The 17,390-nt window shown below is 41.7% G+C and overlaps 1 protein-coding gene across 4 annotated transcripts in view; it reads right to left on the bottom strand.

The window, feature by feature from the left end:
• The window catches only part of pde4d (phosphodiesterase 4D, cAMP-specific), a 152,888-nt gene that overhangs the window by 4,333 nt on the left and 131,165 nt on the right, over positions 1-17,390 (bottom strand). For all 4 annotated transcript variants that reach the window (XM_086174054.1, XM_086174055.1, XM_086174056.1 and 1 more), the window contains exons 6-14: positions 14,431-14,543; positions 4,485-4,578; positions 4,217-4,392; positions 4,027-4,125; positions 3,770-3,934; positions 3,493-3,592; positions 1,096-1,250; positions 876-998; positions 9-191 (exon numbers count right to left, since the gene is read on the bottom strand). In XM_086174054.1, coding sequence (XP_086030180.1) covers positions 9-191; positions 876-998; positions 1,096-1,250; positions 3,493-3,592; positions 3,770-3,934; positions 4,027-4,125; positions 4,217-4,392; positions 4,485-4,578; positions 14,431-14,543 — 1,208 coding nt within the window. The remainder of the gene's footprint in view (positions 1-8; positions 192-875; positions 999-1,095; positions 1,251-3,492; positions 3,593-3,769; positions 3,935-4,026; positions 4,126-4,216; positions 4,393-4,484; positions 4,579-14,430; positions 14,544-17,390) is intronic.

Raw genomic sequence — 17,390 nt, 5'->3', positions numbered from 1 at the left:
GTCCTTACCTGGCTCTTCTCGACGGAGGCGTTGTGTTTGTCGCACATGGGGCTGATCTCCATGCCCCTCTCTCTCTCCCGGTCGCCCTGGCTGAAGAACTCCTCCATGATGCGATCCGTCCACTGCCGGTAGAGCTGCAGAGGCTTGGTGGGGTTGCTCAGATCCGCACAGTGCACCATGTTCTGAAGAACCTGCACACAGCCAACTTATGCTCAACAAAAGGCCCAACAAGAAGAGAATCTATTGTGCAAAAACAATAAAATGAATAATAATAATAATAATGATAATAATAATAATGATGATGATGATGATGATGATGATGATGATGATAATAATAATAATTAAATAAAAAAGATAAAATAAATAATAATAATAATAATAATAATAATAATAATAATAATAATAATAAAATAGAAAAATAAAATAAAATAAATATTTTAAAAAATACAAATTTTAAAATAAAATAAAATAAAATAAAATAAAATAAAATAAAATAAAATAAAATAAAATAAAAATAAAAATAAAAACTAGCGAGCAATTAGAAGTTAGTTGATGTGGCACAGAGGTTTATATGGAGGCAGGTGATTGGCTGTGGGGACACCTGAAGCAAACAGCCAATAGGATATTGCAATTTGAATTTGAATTGCAATTTTTGTAAGTCTTTGGATAAAAGCGTCCGCTTAATGACTGTAATGTAATGGAATATTTAAAAAGAATAAAAAGGATGATAATAATAAAGATGATGATAATAATAATCGAAATAGAATAGATATTAATAGGCATTAAAATTAGTTGTGACAATAAGTGGCATTGACAAACTCTTTGTCGTGTTTCGGATGAAAAATCAACAAAAATTCAGATGTAAAGAATCGCACCTGTATCCTGTCAGAGTAGTTGTCGAGAAGCAAGACCCCCGAGCTGGTCACCTTTTTGGTTTCCACCATGGTTTTCAGATCCGCGAGCAGATTCATGTGTTTGGACATATCCGTTGCGAGCACCTTGGAAAGAGGCGGATCGCCATCGTTACCATTAACTGCTGACGGCGGCGGACAAATGAAGGTGGAGCGTTATGATTCCAACACGTTTTTAACTTACAATGTCAATGACCATTTTTCGCAGTGATTGTCGCTGTTTTTTGGTCAGGTTCTGGAAGATGTCACAGTTCTCCTCTTGCAGGAGCTTAAAACCAACGGCCAAGTGGTGGTTCTCCAGCACCGAGGAGTCGTTGTACATCAGCGCGAGCTCCGAGTCTGCGGGGGGGGGGAAACAGCATCGACCACTTCAAATGTTTGGAAACTTAGAATGCTATGAAAACCAGGAGCTCATAAATCAATATATATAATTAAAAACCTTGAGGGCATTCATGTGTCCGAGCAGAAGAACATAAGTGGTGAGGAACTGGACTGCATTTGGGAAATGCAGGAGAAACGGGGAAAATGTCTTCAATACCGTAATTTCCGGACTATAAGCCGCTACTTTTTCCACACGCTTTGAACACTGCGACTTAAACAACGCTAATTTATGGATTTTTTTGGGCTATCGAGCTTCACGCTAACAAAACATTTAGCCTCGTCACATCGGACCAATGAAATGACTGTAAAATTCTGAGGCCGTTCAATTCCGACAACTTTAATGGTTTTATTGTGCAGGAGGAAGTCCGAGATAGCGATTAGCTGTAGGACTTGACTTTGTCTTATTTATTATTCATCTTTTTCATCAGCCGTGTTACAGGCACTGTTCCGAAAAAAGGCATTTAAAGTATGTATTTGTGAATGTTACCTGTGTGCATTTGATTAAATGCTTCTTTGTCAAAATCTAATTTTACAACATGGACACATAGGGCTTATAGACAAGTGAGGTTTAAATATGTACACTTATATTTATTTGTTTATTTTTAGCCAATGCGGCTTATTTTCAGGTGCGCACAACAATCCGGAAAATATGGTAGCTAAGTCCACACTTAATGCGACCTAAATCACCCTTTCTTTAATGCAACTGTCATTTCCCTTCAGAATGAAACTCACACATGAATCGCGATCGATAAATAAATGAAAATTTGTGTCTAGAATCGATGGCTGCATAAACAGCTATGTATTATTCATGAAATGCCAAGAGAGAAGCAGGAGAATAAAAAAAACAAAAAAAAAAACAAACACCCTGCCATGTTTTCCACTGTGGGGTTTCTGGTGGCTGGGTCATCTGAAGGTCCTCTAGCTGTATTTAGATTTTCAATTAAAACGCATTAATTTCGGGCGCAGCGGAATGGAGAGGGGGGACCGTGCACGGTTACTCCGAGGCTGACGGAAGATCAGTGCGGCGGCGCTGAACTGCAGTGACTCACACTGTTTATATTGCCGGGATTCCCCGTTCGGGGCTTGTGGGAAGCACAATACAATTTGTAGTGTGAAACAGCATGAAGTCCCCCTTGCAAAATAATGCACCGACAAAACTGACAGGAACGCAATTATATCTGTGACGGCGACGGTTTCGGGTTTTAAAGAAGGGATGTTTTTCAGGAGAAAGTGGCGAACCGATCCTTTGCGCGTGTCTCGCCGAGTCGGACAATTTAACTCGTTTCCAACGTGAACTTCATCGGAAACAACGTCATCGGAAAATTATTTGATTTCCAACTGCTATCCGTGATCAGCTAATCGTTGATACCAACTTTTGAGGCGGAAAATTATTTGATTTCTAACTGACAGCACCCAATGATGCCCTAATTCTATTGTCTATTTTAATCCCTGTCTCCCTGGTCTTAGCCATTTCACATCCTGCTTATTTTTATTTATTTATGTCATTGCTATTGTCACTCTTTCTGTCATTTTGGTTGTCTACTTTCACCCTTTTTTTTTTCCTTCATTCCGTTGCCCATTCTTATACTTGACGTCGCCATTGTTGTTCTATCTATTTATTTATGGATGTCTTTTGCTATCTTCTAATTGTCTCTCTATTTATATTTATATTTATATTTATATTTATATTTATATTTATATTTATTGACATTACTGTATAATTGTTTCGCTGCTGTAACATAAGAAAGTTTATCTTATCTTATCTTATCTTCAACCGTTCCGGCGTTGTCTCGGGCAGCTGCCTGCCAGAGTCTCTCCTCACCTTAGTGTCTCTTTTTCCTAAATCTTCTACTTTTTTTATTCTATTTACTTCTTCTTGATCAGGATAAATAAAGTTATTCTTATTCTTACTACTTAGACACTTTATAGTTTATTTGTATTTTTTATCCCCCCCCTTTTTTTTTTTTTACTGTTTATACAATTTTCTACTATTATTTATTATTGTTATGTTTTTCTTGTAACTCTGGCACAACAATTTCCTTCGGGATAAATAAAGTTGTTCTTATTCTTATTCTAATCTTATCTTATCTTATTTTTGTGGCGTTTGTGGGATCGTGGAAAACAACTGAGTCAACAGGACTTCTCCAAGTTAGGCTTTCAATGGAGTGCGGATGAGATCGACGTCCACATCTAGACTCACTAGTGTTTATGAGGAACTGGTTGGAGACGCCTGGATGATCCACGTCGTGGATGGCGCTGGCAAAGATGGCGGCAAGGATCTCGAGGTCTGTGAACACGGCCTGGGAAAAGAAAGCCGCGGCAGTGAGAGGAGAATCAAATCACGGGGCGAAAAATATCCTCACAAGTATGAACCCATTGATTGTGCTGAAACTGGGGCGTGATTGCACAGCCTGCTCGGTTTTTGGCGTGCGCGCACGTACGGGTGCGTTCAATTAGTTTGTGCACGAGCGCCTCACCTCGAGCGCGGGGGTGGATAGCAGCACGTGAGTTGACTGGGTGACGTCAGCAGCATGGATGTTGTTGTGGTAGGCCACGTCGCCATGATAATGGTCTTCTAAGGTCATCAGGTAGGTTATAAAGGTATCAAGAGGAATTTTAAAAGTTTTTAGCAAGTCTCTCTCCTGCAAGCAAGAGAGCGCGAGAAAAGGGGTTTAATACAAACGCGGCTTTTTCGGTAAAGGATAAAATCGGCGCTCGAAACGAGAGGCGTTACCTGGAATATTGTATACATCATGACTGTCAGTGGCCGATTCCCAGAGAACTCTGAGATTTTAAAAACATTAAGGCCCCATTTATTCACATGCTCCAGCTCCTGGTTAAAAAACAGAAAAAGACACAATCAGAAGAATCTTGATCATCAATACCGATCGATTATTTTTCACAGCGGGGAAGTGAAGCCAAACCTTGGCAAGTTCATCCTCGGTCTCTGTCTTGACGCCAAAGCGAGGGATGTTGGAGTTTGTGAGGCTGGAGGAGTGTTGCAGCTTCTTCACCCCGCTAATCTGAGACATGGGTTTGTTTTTCTTCTCCTTCTCCTTCTGCGTCTGGGGTGACGGCATCTCCACTTCGTGCTGCTTGTCTGCAACGTACGAACCGACATCGTTGCGTTATCATTAAGAATGAACCTACTCGACTTCTATTATAGTAGAAGTTCTTTCTTTCGTCGCTCACCCAGGAAGGTGTTGGAGATGAACTCCGACACCTGGTTCCCCGAACGACTCATCTCCGATAAGTGAGTCAGCTCCCTATTCAGCATCCTCTTGAACTGAACGGACATAAAGAGTGAGAGAGAGAAAGTTATGTAAAACCGAGAAAGAAAAATAAATCTTATATATTGGGAATAAACGCTTGAGTGCTAGAAATCCCTTAAATTTGACTAAAGTAAAGAGTGAGGCCATTCATAAAAAAAAAAAAAAATCAACGAAACGTATAGAGTATTCGCAACTGCTAGACACACACACACACACACACACACACACACACACACACACAGAGCTCCCCCGTCACTCCCCTCCTTGCCTAATTGGAGTAGCAGACCCAAATTTAGCTCAGGCTTTTGATGCTTGATGCAAACCAAGGTGGATGGAAACCAGCAGTAACCCACTAAACTGCCAAACACACCCCATTAACTAAAGCGTCTGCATTATGTGAAAAAAACATTATTTTTTTTTTTTTTACCTAACTGAAAAATTCACTTATATTGACTGATTATAGGATCGATATTGAACACCTAAAATCGACAACTACAACACCGCAGAGCGCTTACGACAAAATTGTGCATTGACATTCTACTGAAAAACGCCCACGGGATTTCATTTGACGCCTTTTTAAAAACGGAGGCAGGAGAGGCAAAGGGCCATCTTTGGCGCTCTTGCTCTGGTAACCCGGTTAGAAAATAAAAAGAAATAAAAGGAAACATTTCGGGGTTTAAATCAGGAATTTTTGGTCGTCTTGGAAACCGGCACCCGTCTTTGTATGAAACGAACCGGAGCAACTCAAAATCCGTGAGGACGGCCGGCACGTAAAGGACTTATGGACGTGTTAAGTGACCATTTTCAAACCTAAAACCTTGACTTTTTTTCTAATATTGTCAAAGATGCTCCGCAGGATGTTAAAAATCCACATAAAACAGTCGAAACCATTGAAAACACAGCAATATTTCAATGATGGATGAAATTAAAACAATGATACATCCATTTACCTCATTCAAAATATGATCTGAAACCGTTCCAACCATCATATCAAAACAGGTGAAAAAAAAAGAGAAATTAAACAAATCTGTACGTTTTACCTTTATGTATCCCCAGGACACAGAAAGCAAATAATTTGCCTCAGGCATCTTGATAAAGGAACAAAGTAGCTCCAATGGAGAAAAAGCCCGCGATTATAATCCGAGCAAAGTTGAAATGATGGTTGCCGCCTCGGATGAAGTCGCTCGAAAAAAAAATGTGACAACAAAACCTGCAACCGCCGGGAGTTCGATTCAGCGTGGATCATCTGCTCCCGCTCCAAAAAACTGCAGTATCGTGTTCATGTGGTAGAAATATCCACGAAAAGCAGGTCATGTTCCTGTCGGAGGAGCGGCCGGAACGAGGATCCCAAACGCTCCTCCAATCAGCGACGCATCACATCACATCACATGTGCGCATCCCCGCGCGCGCACACACTCGACACACACGCGGCGACGCCGCGGTTGTGAATAATGAATGATGCAGATGCTCCATAGATGAGAAAAACCCCAGGACGGCGACGTGTTTCTGTCATCGGCACCCAAGCGGGGCAGATTTCCTGCCTGCCTGCCTGCCCCTCGTCTAACACACCGGCTCTCATGTGAAGCGCACAAGCTGCTTCCCTCGCCGCGTCACACACTCGGAGCCAATCGTGCTCCGAGCGCGGAAGGAGTGTGAGATCATCATCGCGTCCGATTGGTTTGGATCGGAGCAGACTTGAGGTCACCTGCTGTGTGATTGGCTGGGTCCGAAGCCAGTGGAAAATCTTCACCTTCCTTTTCCTGCGGCTCCTGCTGCGTGGAGGCATTTCATTTTCAACGTGTGTGTGTGTGTGTGTGTGTGTGTGTGTGTGTGTGTGTTTGTCCGCGTGCACGGTATGCGCTCATTGAGCACAGATTCTCAGCCCCTGCGAACGTATTTGCCTGGCAAGTGGGCTCAGTCCCATGTGAACATACAGATGATCTCACCTAACGTTACAAAAACTGAGGTAAGCATTCGCCTCAGCAGCATTGTTTTCATGGGAGTTGAGTCACGAGATGATGTAAATACACATAATGTATCACAATTAGGGGAATAAATGAACGTCACAGTGGTCGGAAACAGACAATTTAGGAGAAGAAGTACAAAAGCGGTGTGTTTATTCGGGGTCTAGTGCGTGTCCCGGGGCTCAAAAGGTCTTCCTTTCATTTGAAAACACGGGTCAAACCCCATTGAGGCGAGCGTGAATAGAGATATGAAAAGAGACAAACAATATTGCATGGAAAAAAGGGGTGGGGGGAAAAAAAAAAAGCTTCTGTGTCAGTGTGATATAACCAGGGATGAAACCAGTAATAAAATCCCCCTGGTTTCCTCCCACAAAAACATCCAGTGTGTTCATTGGAGGATGAGAGTGAGTGGTCGTTTGTCTCTAAAAGACGATTGGACGAGAGGGTGAATGGTTAAATAGCTTCAGCTCCAGCATCCCCGTGACCCGGAATCCAGGATAAGCGGGGAATGATGAATGAAATGGTTGATAAATGAATTTTTCTTCTTCCTCTCTTTGGGCTTTTCCCTTCAGGGGTCACCACAGCAAATCAACCTTCTCCATCCAACCCTATTCTCTGGATCCTCCTCTCTCACACCAACTACCTTCATATTCTCTCTACGTCCATCAATCTTCTCTTCAGTCTTCCTCTAGACCTCCAACTCCAGCATCCGTATACAGCGATCCCTCGCTATAACGCGGTTTACTTTTCGCGGTTTCGCTACTTCACGGATTTGCATCGTGCATTGTGTTCTGCATTCTGATTGGCTAAAAAGTCACTTTGCTTCTTCTCTACCTGTGCGTCAATAACGTTGCAGTTTAATATGTACACGTACGTAAAACAGCTTGCCAAATTTACATTACCCACGTGCAAATTCTCTTGCAATTTCGACCGACAAAAGCACCTCGCAGGGCCCAAAAGGCAGCGGAAGATGCTATCTATCGCAGATAAAGTTAAACTTCTGGACATGCTAAGGGAAGGTAAAAGCTATGCAGCTGTCAGTCGGCATTACGGAATGAATGAATCTTCCGTTCGTTCCATAAAGAAGGAAGAAAAAAACATAAGGACGACGGCAGCAATAAGTTTCGCAGCAGCAATAAGGTGGCGGTGGGCCGTGCTAATCCCCGTAATTTGAAGCCTTCTGTTCACATTGATGATTAAAATTATTATTTGACAGTACAGTACAGAGTTATTAGTTGAAAAAAAAGTTCTAAAGTACAGTACTTTTATTTGTGAAACAAATGATTGAGCCTGTAAAATGGCTTGTTCTTTCTTTTCAATGTATAATAAAGTATCTAATTGTATACTAATTGTAAAACAAAAAAAAAGGTTTCTACTTCACGGATTTTGCCTATCACGGGTTCTTTTTGGAATGTAACCCCCGTGAAAAACAAGGGTATACTGTACCAATAAATCCACTATCCCTCCTCTGTATGACCCGACCTTCTCTGACCTTCTCCAAAACATCTAACATGAAGGACTCATCCCTGATCCTCTCCATCCTGGTCAGTCCCAAAGAGAACCTCAACATCTTCATCTCTGCGACCTCAAGCTCTGCTTCCTGTCTTTTTTTCATTGTCAAACGGCATCGCTAGTCTAACCACTGTCTTGTACACCTTCCCTTTCAGAAATGGCACATAATAGTAACAATAAAATCCCTGTATGGTGTTGGAGAGATGCAACCACTGGCATGAAGTTTCAGCAATTAAAAAAAACAAGAAACAAAACTTAAAACTCAGAATTCAGAAACTGTGTGACTTCATGAATAGAGCAGGTTAAAGACCAGAAAGAACAGCTTCACATCAACAAGCTGCACAAAGTCCTGCACTGTTTGTGCTCAGAGTGTGAGAAAAATGGCTAAATGACTGACTGAAGCAGTTACTGATCCAGAATGTATTTATGTTAATCACAAGAATCATGCAAAACTGGCTATTGCAAAACACTTAACATAACTGTTATTAAATGCAAATGAATAATGACGGACGGTTCATAGTTCTGGAGGTCATCGATGGCTAATGACTCCAAATAAATCAGTATTTTTTTTCCACAAAGGGGGCTGGAGCCACTGGACGAGAGGCGGTGGGAGAAAGGTAGGGAAACAGTGTCCGAACTTTTTGCAAATTTGGCTTGATTTGGTGCGGGGAAATGTGTGAGGGCCTGACATTCTCTGAACCATTTTAATTCAATATAAATTAACCATTTTTATGGTTTTTTTTTGGTGTGCAAATGGCTTACTTTTCACACAGAACACAGATCTAAAGTTCTAAAAAAATTAAAAAAAAACCTTTCAGAAAGATGAAACATATCTAATTTAATTTGAAACATTACATATCATTCACTCTTAAATTCTCATTATGAACTTCTAAATTCAAAACATGTGAACAAGAAATTAACACTTATTCAGAAGTACAAAACATAAAGGGCCACATGAATCATTATATTAATCATTATCAAAAAGGAGAAATACTGTGTTTTTCATTTCCTCTCAGTTTTAGACTCAGTTCAAAAATGCAAAACAGATAACGGGCCGAATGAAAATTTATCGTTGATTTCACGACAGAGGCTTCGGGTCGGTGTAAATTTGAACACGGGTCGAATTTGGCCCGCGGGCCCGATATTGGACATCGGAATCCAATCAGGAGCCTTCTTGATGCGGGGGCGGAAGCGCCGGAAGCGCCGACTACCTCGCCACCATGGGTTCAAACCGAAAACAGCGGCGAGGATAAAATCACCCCCACGCCTATCGTGACGTAAATAAGAGGCTCCACACACGTGCGGCCGAGTCTGCGACGGTCCGGTTTATTGATTGTAAAGGGACCGAAGCCGTCTCCGCTTACTTCACGCCGCGGTGCTGCAGCCGGCCTGGCGCTGGGAGTAATTTACAGCTACGCCGGAGCAGATGAGACCACCAGCTCGCACACATCCACCCACTTTGATTGACTCTGACCAAGAGCATGTCGGCGCAGGCCCGCACACACACACACACACACAAACACACATACACTCCCTGCTGAATCATATACATAAATACATAGTCACACAAACTCCCTCCCTGTGTCACAGTACACACACGAATTTATAGCCCATCCAAGAGGTGTGAATACACACTCCTGGGTAGAAATTGGAAAGTGTCACACCAGGCTTAGCAAGTGTCCTGTGTGTAATTTGCTCTTTGAAAGAGTGACCGAAAATATCCCGTCTCCGCCGCGTAAAAAAAACCCACGACACCTGCAGATCTCTGTTTCGAGGGTGTGTTTTCTCACACTCTGTATCTATTTTGGTGACGGATCCCAGTAGAGGAGCAGGACTGTGACCGTTGGCGCTGTTGTTTTCACTTATTTAAAGTCCATTCATGCCGGAAACCGCATGGAGATGGAGAGACATTTAAAGGCGACTCCGACTGCAAGCCAAGGAAAATAAAGTAAAGTAGTTACAGACGCGTTTGGCACGGTGGCCTCGATTCCGACGGGAGTTTGAACGCTCTCCCCGTGTCTGCGCGGGTTTCCTGGGTGACATCCGAGTGCAGCGGGTCAATTTCGAGTCCCTACATCAGGGGTGTCAGACTCATTTCCACCAAAGGCCACATCAGCGTAATGGTTGCCCTCAAAGGGCCACATGTAACAGTTACAGTAAAAATGTGACTAAATGGAACCAAATGCTGTTTCCACTCTGTTTATGTTCCTATCCCTGTTGTTGTTTTTGGTTGTCTATTTTCATCCTCACTGTCTTTTTCTTTCCATTCGTCTGTCCATTCCTACCCTTGATGCTTCTATGTGTTTTCTATTCGTCTCTATTTATATTTATATTTATATTTATATTTATATTTATATTTATATTTATTTATATTCATTTTTATATTTATATTCATTTTTATATCTATATTTATATTTATATCTATTTTATATTTATATTTATATTTATTGACACCATAACTGTTATGCTGTTGTAACAAAAGAATTTCCCAAATGGGGATCAATAAAGTTTATCTTATCTTATCTTATCTTATCTTATCTTATCTTAATGTAAAATAAATGTAACTTAATGTTAAATAACATAATATGATAATAACTAATCCAAAATGTTACATATGCATTTGCATAGATGTAAAAAAATTATTGTTTACAAGTTGCTCCGTTATGACATAAATCCTTTTATATTGGGTCAAGAAACCCACATTACTCTGTCAATCAACGATCAAACTATCCAAGTGAATAAAAAAATATATAATTTTATATTAATATTAATTTGTTGTTTTTCTGGAAGGCTAACTTTAGCATACTTGGCTCCGTGTTTGGTGTCAAAATGGCGACGTAGATTGTACTCTTTGACAACCGACGCTGCCTCACAGCACAAAAGACACACCGCTTTTTCTACTTGAGAGCAAGAAACATGTATTCGCCTTCCCATCTTTCTTGAAACAACCTGCACTACACTGCGATCTAACGGTGAGATGCCGTCTCTTTGCGGGTAACGTGATCGGCATGTATTTTGGGGTATATAGTTCATGGTGAATGCACGCGTTTGACTTATTTATTTCAAGACAATCAGACCTTTTAAGACGCCTCATAAAATGACATGGCGGGCCACATTTGAGTTTGACAAGTGTGCCCAACATTATCCAGATGTGTGAATGCGATGGTGAATGGTTGTATGTCTCCGTATGTGGCTCCGTGATTGGCTGGAAACCGGTATGGGATTGGCTCCAGCATCCCTGCGCAGGATAAGCGATTTGGATAATAACTGAACGAATGAAAGAATTAAGGTCATGAAAAGGCAACACATGTGCAGGACAATACACAGTGTTGATAATGAATGGACAAAAGAAAAAAAAAACTAAAGGCTTGGCCGTATCGGGAGAAAGTGAAAGTTTCAGAGTCAATGCATTAAGTTGCTAAGCCTTTATGGAAACAAGCAAAAAACAAAGCAATCACAACAAAACCAAAACGCTGCGCGACAGTCATTCCATTAAACCGCTGCAATTTTCAAACGTCATCAATGCACGGCAATTCTGATCTGGTCAAAGATGGTCCTGGGTTTTCTCTTTCCACTCGTGTGACCCGGCGCTCCCCGATAAAATGAAGCTAACGGTCGAATTTATCGCCCCGACTTCTTGTTCCCAGAAAAAAGTTACATAGACGTGCGCTGATGGTTAATGTCCCGCGGGAGACGTGGGGGAGACACTGCATGGAAATATATAGGCCTGCCGCATTTGGATGAACGGGGATGTGCAAGAATTATCGCTGGGGTTCAATGTGTGGTAGTATTCTTTGTGGTTTTTATGTTCTCTGTGAAATTTTTTTTTTTTTTATTATTAAACAAAAAAAGGGATCTCAGCTGACTCACCTGCTGAGTGAGAGCTTTTAATAGCTTAATGGCTGGAGCATTATGAGGAGGGCCACACGTCCACGCCTCCGCTTCATGTATATGACACGCACCGTGCCAAGATGCTAAAAAAAACCCACTATTTATAAATGGTTTAATTTTTGTCCAAAAATTAAACCATATTAGAGAACGGCTGCTCCGTCAGTGACTCTAAAAAATAGTCAGTTAGTTAATCATAATACGTCACAGGGAAATATTCCCCCTTTTGTATGTGTAATATTTCCTAATATTGCGGCAAAGCAGAATAATACAGTCTCAGCCTCGCATTCATATTGAAATGTACATTTACATTATTGTAAAAAATTTGATTTTCAATTCTTTCAAGCATATTTTAGCATGTACCCAGCACATTTTAAAATGATTTGTAATATTTCCTAATAATGCGGTAAAGCAGAGTAAAACCGAATAATAGCTGTCTCACCCTCAAATTCATATTGAAATTTACATTATTGGAAAATTTGTAATTTTCAATTCTTTCACCGAGCATCCTTGAAAATGACCGCACTGCTGCGTCAGTGACACTAAAAAATTGTTTGGAATATTATTGACCACCTAACTTGGAATGTTGAAAGGTAATTCTGCTAATATATGTATATTTAACACATTTTACATTACCATCATGGCCATACGGTACATATTTGCCATACTAGCCTGTGCCAGTGAATAATTTGCACACAACTTCTGCAGTTCATTGATCATTGATTGATTGATTGAAAAAATAAATTGATATAATATGTCACATGGAAATATTTCCTCTTTTGTAAGCGTAATATTTCCCAATATTGCGATAAAGCAGAATAATACAGTCTCACCCTCGCATTCATATCGAAATGTACATTTACATTATTGTAAAAATCTTAATTTTCAATTCTTTTAACAAGCATATTTTAAAATTACCCCAGGCTTGGGAGATTTGAAGATCGTTTTTATGCACAAACAACATTTAAAAAAGACTTGAAAATCCCTTTGCACCTCAACAAACATAAACACTTATGACTGAAAGCTCATTTAACCGTGAACATAATCTTTAGGACATGTACGCATTTAAAATGGTTAAATTATTAATAATAAAACAAATCTGTGCTGTGTTTTTCATCAATATTTCATGACTCAAACTCGTTGTTGGTTTTGAGGAACATTGACCTCAACATAACTGCTTATTGCAGTGATGCTCAAAACTGAGAATAAAAAACTGCAGAAATTGATGTATTGGATATTGATCCGTTATTGATTCTCCATAAAATTCAGGAAATGTCACCCGGTTTGACCTTAAGTTACATCAGCCTGTGTCATTTGCGGATGCTCATATTCAAACGAGACTTAAAGGTATTTTCCGAATCTGACCGGATCATTACTTTGCCTGAGGGCAGTGGGGGAATGGAGTAACCGCAGTAACCCAAGAAATATAAATCATACAATTACTGAGCGGCCCTATTTTGCAAATGTGTAATACGAGAAGGCATTTTTGTCGGAGGGAAGCGCTTCTTTTCCACGCTTTTCATTCACAATAAGAAGTGTGAACATTAGTCTGCAGGTTGTTGACTCCGGTGCCAGCATTACCCGGGATGTGCGTGTGGGTATGTGTTGCCGGAATGAGATACCAAGCTGGTTGGGGCCTGTGGCAGTTGCCATGACAACCGGAGGTAACCGTGCTGACGTGCGGCGGTTAAACGGCGTTTCTTGTACACTTGATTAAAAATTCCTTTTTCGAACGAGGCCCCGTGTCGCGGATCGTGAGACGGAGCTCCGGCCTCGCTGCTCCTTCCCGAGGCCGTCCTCGCCGTCTCCGTACCCTCTCATGACATCACTGTGTGTGTGACATCAGAGCTCAGAGCTGATCAGCATTCAGAGCGGTGTAGCGCCTTCTCTCCATACTCACACACACACACACACACACACACAGCGGAGGTGACTGAGCATGCTCACGGCACAATTCATTGCCTGCATGACGATGCTATCACCAGCACACTGGCGACGTACGTCCTGTCCGTTGAACAACGCAGATATACAGAGCTTCCAGCTGAAGCTCTCCCTCGCCACGACCCGTCCGTGGCATCGATTCTCCTCGCGGCTCTAAGACCTGCCTCAAAACACACGTCTCTAAAACCGGGGCCGCTCTTTGCCTTTACGATTCTGCGTGTTTGTCTAGAATGATTATTTTTATTATTATTCTTAGGTGAGGCGTGAACACGGGATGTGGACAGATTATGAAATATCGAGAAGCAAGCGGCTCTTGCAAAGGCCTTTCGTGTCGGCATGACAACCACAAGCTAATTCGATTCACGTGAATGAAAAGACGCTCGAAAAGCTCAATTAAACTGCAGTTGCACTGTAGATTAACTTCAAAACAGCTAGCATGTAATTTGAGCATCACATATTAAAAGAAAAAAAAAAAAAATAGAGTTGTTTCAGGACTTGTAATCGACAATTCGGAGAAACTCCAACTAGATAAGTTCAGGAAAACTTTGCGGTGAGTCTCACCTTATTGGAGGCCATCTCGCTGACGGAGTGTCTTGTCTGCAGCGTCTCCAGCTGGTCCAGGCACCAGTCCAGCTCCTCCAGAGTCTCGGTGGCCAGTTTCTGGTAGGCCTCCTCTGCGGGGGCAAGACAGGGGGGCACGGGGTCAGTGAGGGCCCGCTTCAGTGGGCTAGCGGACGGTCCAGGCCCGGGGTTTCCCACTCCACAAACGGCTAAACTGGGATACCCCGAGTAGACGCATGGGTGACTCTTCATACTGGACAGGTAAGCCAGCTGCGGGGCGTCCGAGTAGGTTCTTGTCGTCCCGAATCCTTTCCGACAGATGAGCGGTCACAGGTCAGCTGCGCCCGAGCTCAACGATTCTCCTCCAAAAATCCAAAAGTTTTACTCTTCGGATCCAGGATAATTCCTTTTATGACCACGTCAGACAGAAGCAAGGATGCAGTTGATGACAGGTGGCAAAAAAAAAAAAAAAAAAAGATACCGGAGTCAATTACGGATGTCCGTTACAAATGTGAACCGCAGGAAAACGATACCGGGAGCAACAGCAAAAAAAAAAACAAAAAAACAATAGCTCAACCATTCGGAGAGCCTCACACACTATCAACCACACACATCATACGGATCACACTGCGTGATCATGATGTAAGTGTGTGAGGTTTCCTCCATCATTCATAACAGAGATGTAATTCCAGTCATGTAGCAGGATGAACAGCAGTCTGCTTGGCAGGCCCATGTCTGCCACAAGAGGCTGGAGGGAGAGAAGATCCAGGATCCAGAGAGAGGCTGAGAATCACCTCAGATCCATGTCAAGGCTTTGACACCGGGCTGCTCTCAGAACCATCCTGACGTGGTAAACAAATATTGAGACATCACACACATGCAGAAAAACACACATGCACGCACACTCTCTCACACCACACAAAATGCTAACCATAACACATTATGATTTGATCTCCCTAGCCTCTGTGCCAGTAAATACATCCATGGTATCCAGGAGGCAAAAGATATATCCCACAGCTGTGTGTGCTGGATAGTGTTTCCTATAGATGCTGTGTGTATAGGGGGTGGGCTGCTGTTGCTTCGGCGTCCCTGGTAGCAAACGTGCTGCTCTCCCAAAGCTGTACCTAAAGCCTGAGAGGACTGCACTGTGGATGGGGAAGGGGGAGCGACAAAACATGGACTGGAGCCGTAAAGGCGGCGAGCGAGAGCGTGGAGCCCCCCTTAGGTTCTTTGTGCATGGATGCTATCTGGACGTACAGATCAATCTGTCATACGGGGACTGCAACAATCGTGGGATATTGTAAGCTTTGCGTGAAATTCGCCTATTTTCTCCGTTGGAAGTCAAAGAAACGCGTCTGTCGAAAGCTAGAAAATGTCACCTTGTCAGAATTCCAATTAATACTGATGCTCTGGACTAATCTAGCATAGCGAGGGATTTGAAAGCTTTGTGATCAGGTGGCGGAGGAGGTTATTCCAGAAAAGGAAGGGACGATTTTTCAGCGTCACGATTAACTTTAATGACGAAAAAGAAAAAAAAAAAAAACCACACACGTGTGACACTCGATGTGGACGAGGGTCGGCTCTGTCTGGAATAATACTGTCAGCTCAGGACAAGACCACTGATCATCTCCTGTCACCTCTTATTGTCTAAAATTTCCCCACTTCCTCCGCTGAGCTCCAAAACCCTTGAACCTCCTTTCCTCTCCTTTTGTCTCCTTTCCGTCTAGCTCGTCTTTCTTTTCTCCCGGTCTCCCATTCTCTCGCTCCCCACTGGTGGTGTCAGTGGCTTTTCTGGGGTGCTACTCTCTCTGACAGCAACTGCACTGACGTCAATGACATTCTTCTCATGCTTAGTGCGACATCAGACACCAGCGCTCGGAGAGGCCACTCTGCTGCACAGATGCAGGGTTGCAGCCAAACTATGTACAGGAACAGCTCGGCAGAGTTGGACTGCAAGAGGGAGGATGGAATTGAAGGGGGGATAGAGCAGAGGGGGGGAAAACCAAACTACAAGAAAATGATATTGGTGCAATTGTTTTGGTCACTCATGCATGTTATTTTCAGAAAAAAAAAAAAAAAAAATCCCCTGCAAGTTTGTCCTCTAATTCTATCCGCTATTCGTTTTGTACGCTTGTGTCTTTTTTTTCCTATGTAGGAGAAAATAATATAGTGAATAATTTACTTCAACAATGTGGGAGAAAAAAAAAAATTAATAACTTAATTTACATTGTTAAAAAAAATAAAAATAATCTATTAATCACTTCAATACCTTTATAATATTCATAATGTAAGGTGCATTTTTGATGTCACACCTAAAAGTTATATGGCATAGGGGAGTCAAAAGAGAGTCAAGTAAAGTCCAGTTTTTATCATTTTATTTCTATATATTAGGGAAAGGTTAAGTCTTTATGTGCCACCTGCTCGGCTTCTGTGGCATCTGCAAGTTTGCTGTGCAGAAAAAAAGAACGGCCGTTCTGCAGAGGGGGGCGTGACAGTTGCAGTAGTTCAAGCAGAACTTGTAGAAGTTAAAGTAAAATCTGACCTGGGCTTCATATATATGTTATACATACAAATAGAAAATAACTGGATTTTTTGGTTGTCAAAGAAATTTCTTTTTAAATTGACTGAATTTTTCACACAGATGAACAACGAGATAAATACGGTCTGGAAAACCTGGAGAAAAGATTTTTTTTTTTTTATTTCTAGTACTCACAGTGCATATTTTACTAAGTTAATTAAACTATTTTTTGGATGTTTGCTCTCCAGAGTTGATCTTTGCAAATCCAAACCTGATATTTCTCTACAGAGAAATGACCCTGACTCAAAGCTGTCACTAGGTTTCGCAGAACCAGTATGATAATATTCTAAATGCAGCATAAGATGAGTGTTTCCCCGCTAACGGAAAATGATAAAAAAAATTAAAGTAAAAATATTTCTGTAAATACCTACAAGTTACTTGT

The sequence above is a fragment of the Fistularia commersonii genome, chromosome 26 (assembly GCF_037954325.1).
Source record: "Fistularia commersonii isolate RoL2024-O1a breed Wild chromosome 26, RoL_Fcom_v1.0, whole genome shotgun sequence".
NCBI lineage: Eukaryota > Metazoa > Chordata > Actinopteri > Syngnathiformes > Fistulariidae > Fistularia > Fistularia commersonii.
The sequence above is the reverse complement of the archived record's forward strand: the minus strand, read 5'-3'. Positions and strand labels throughout refer to the sequence as shown.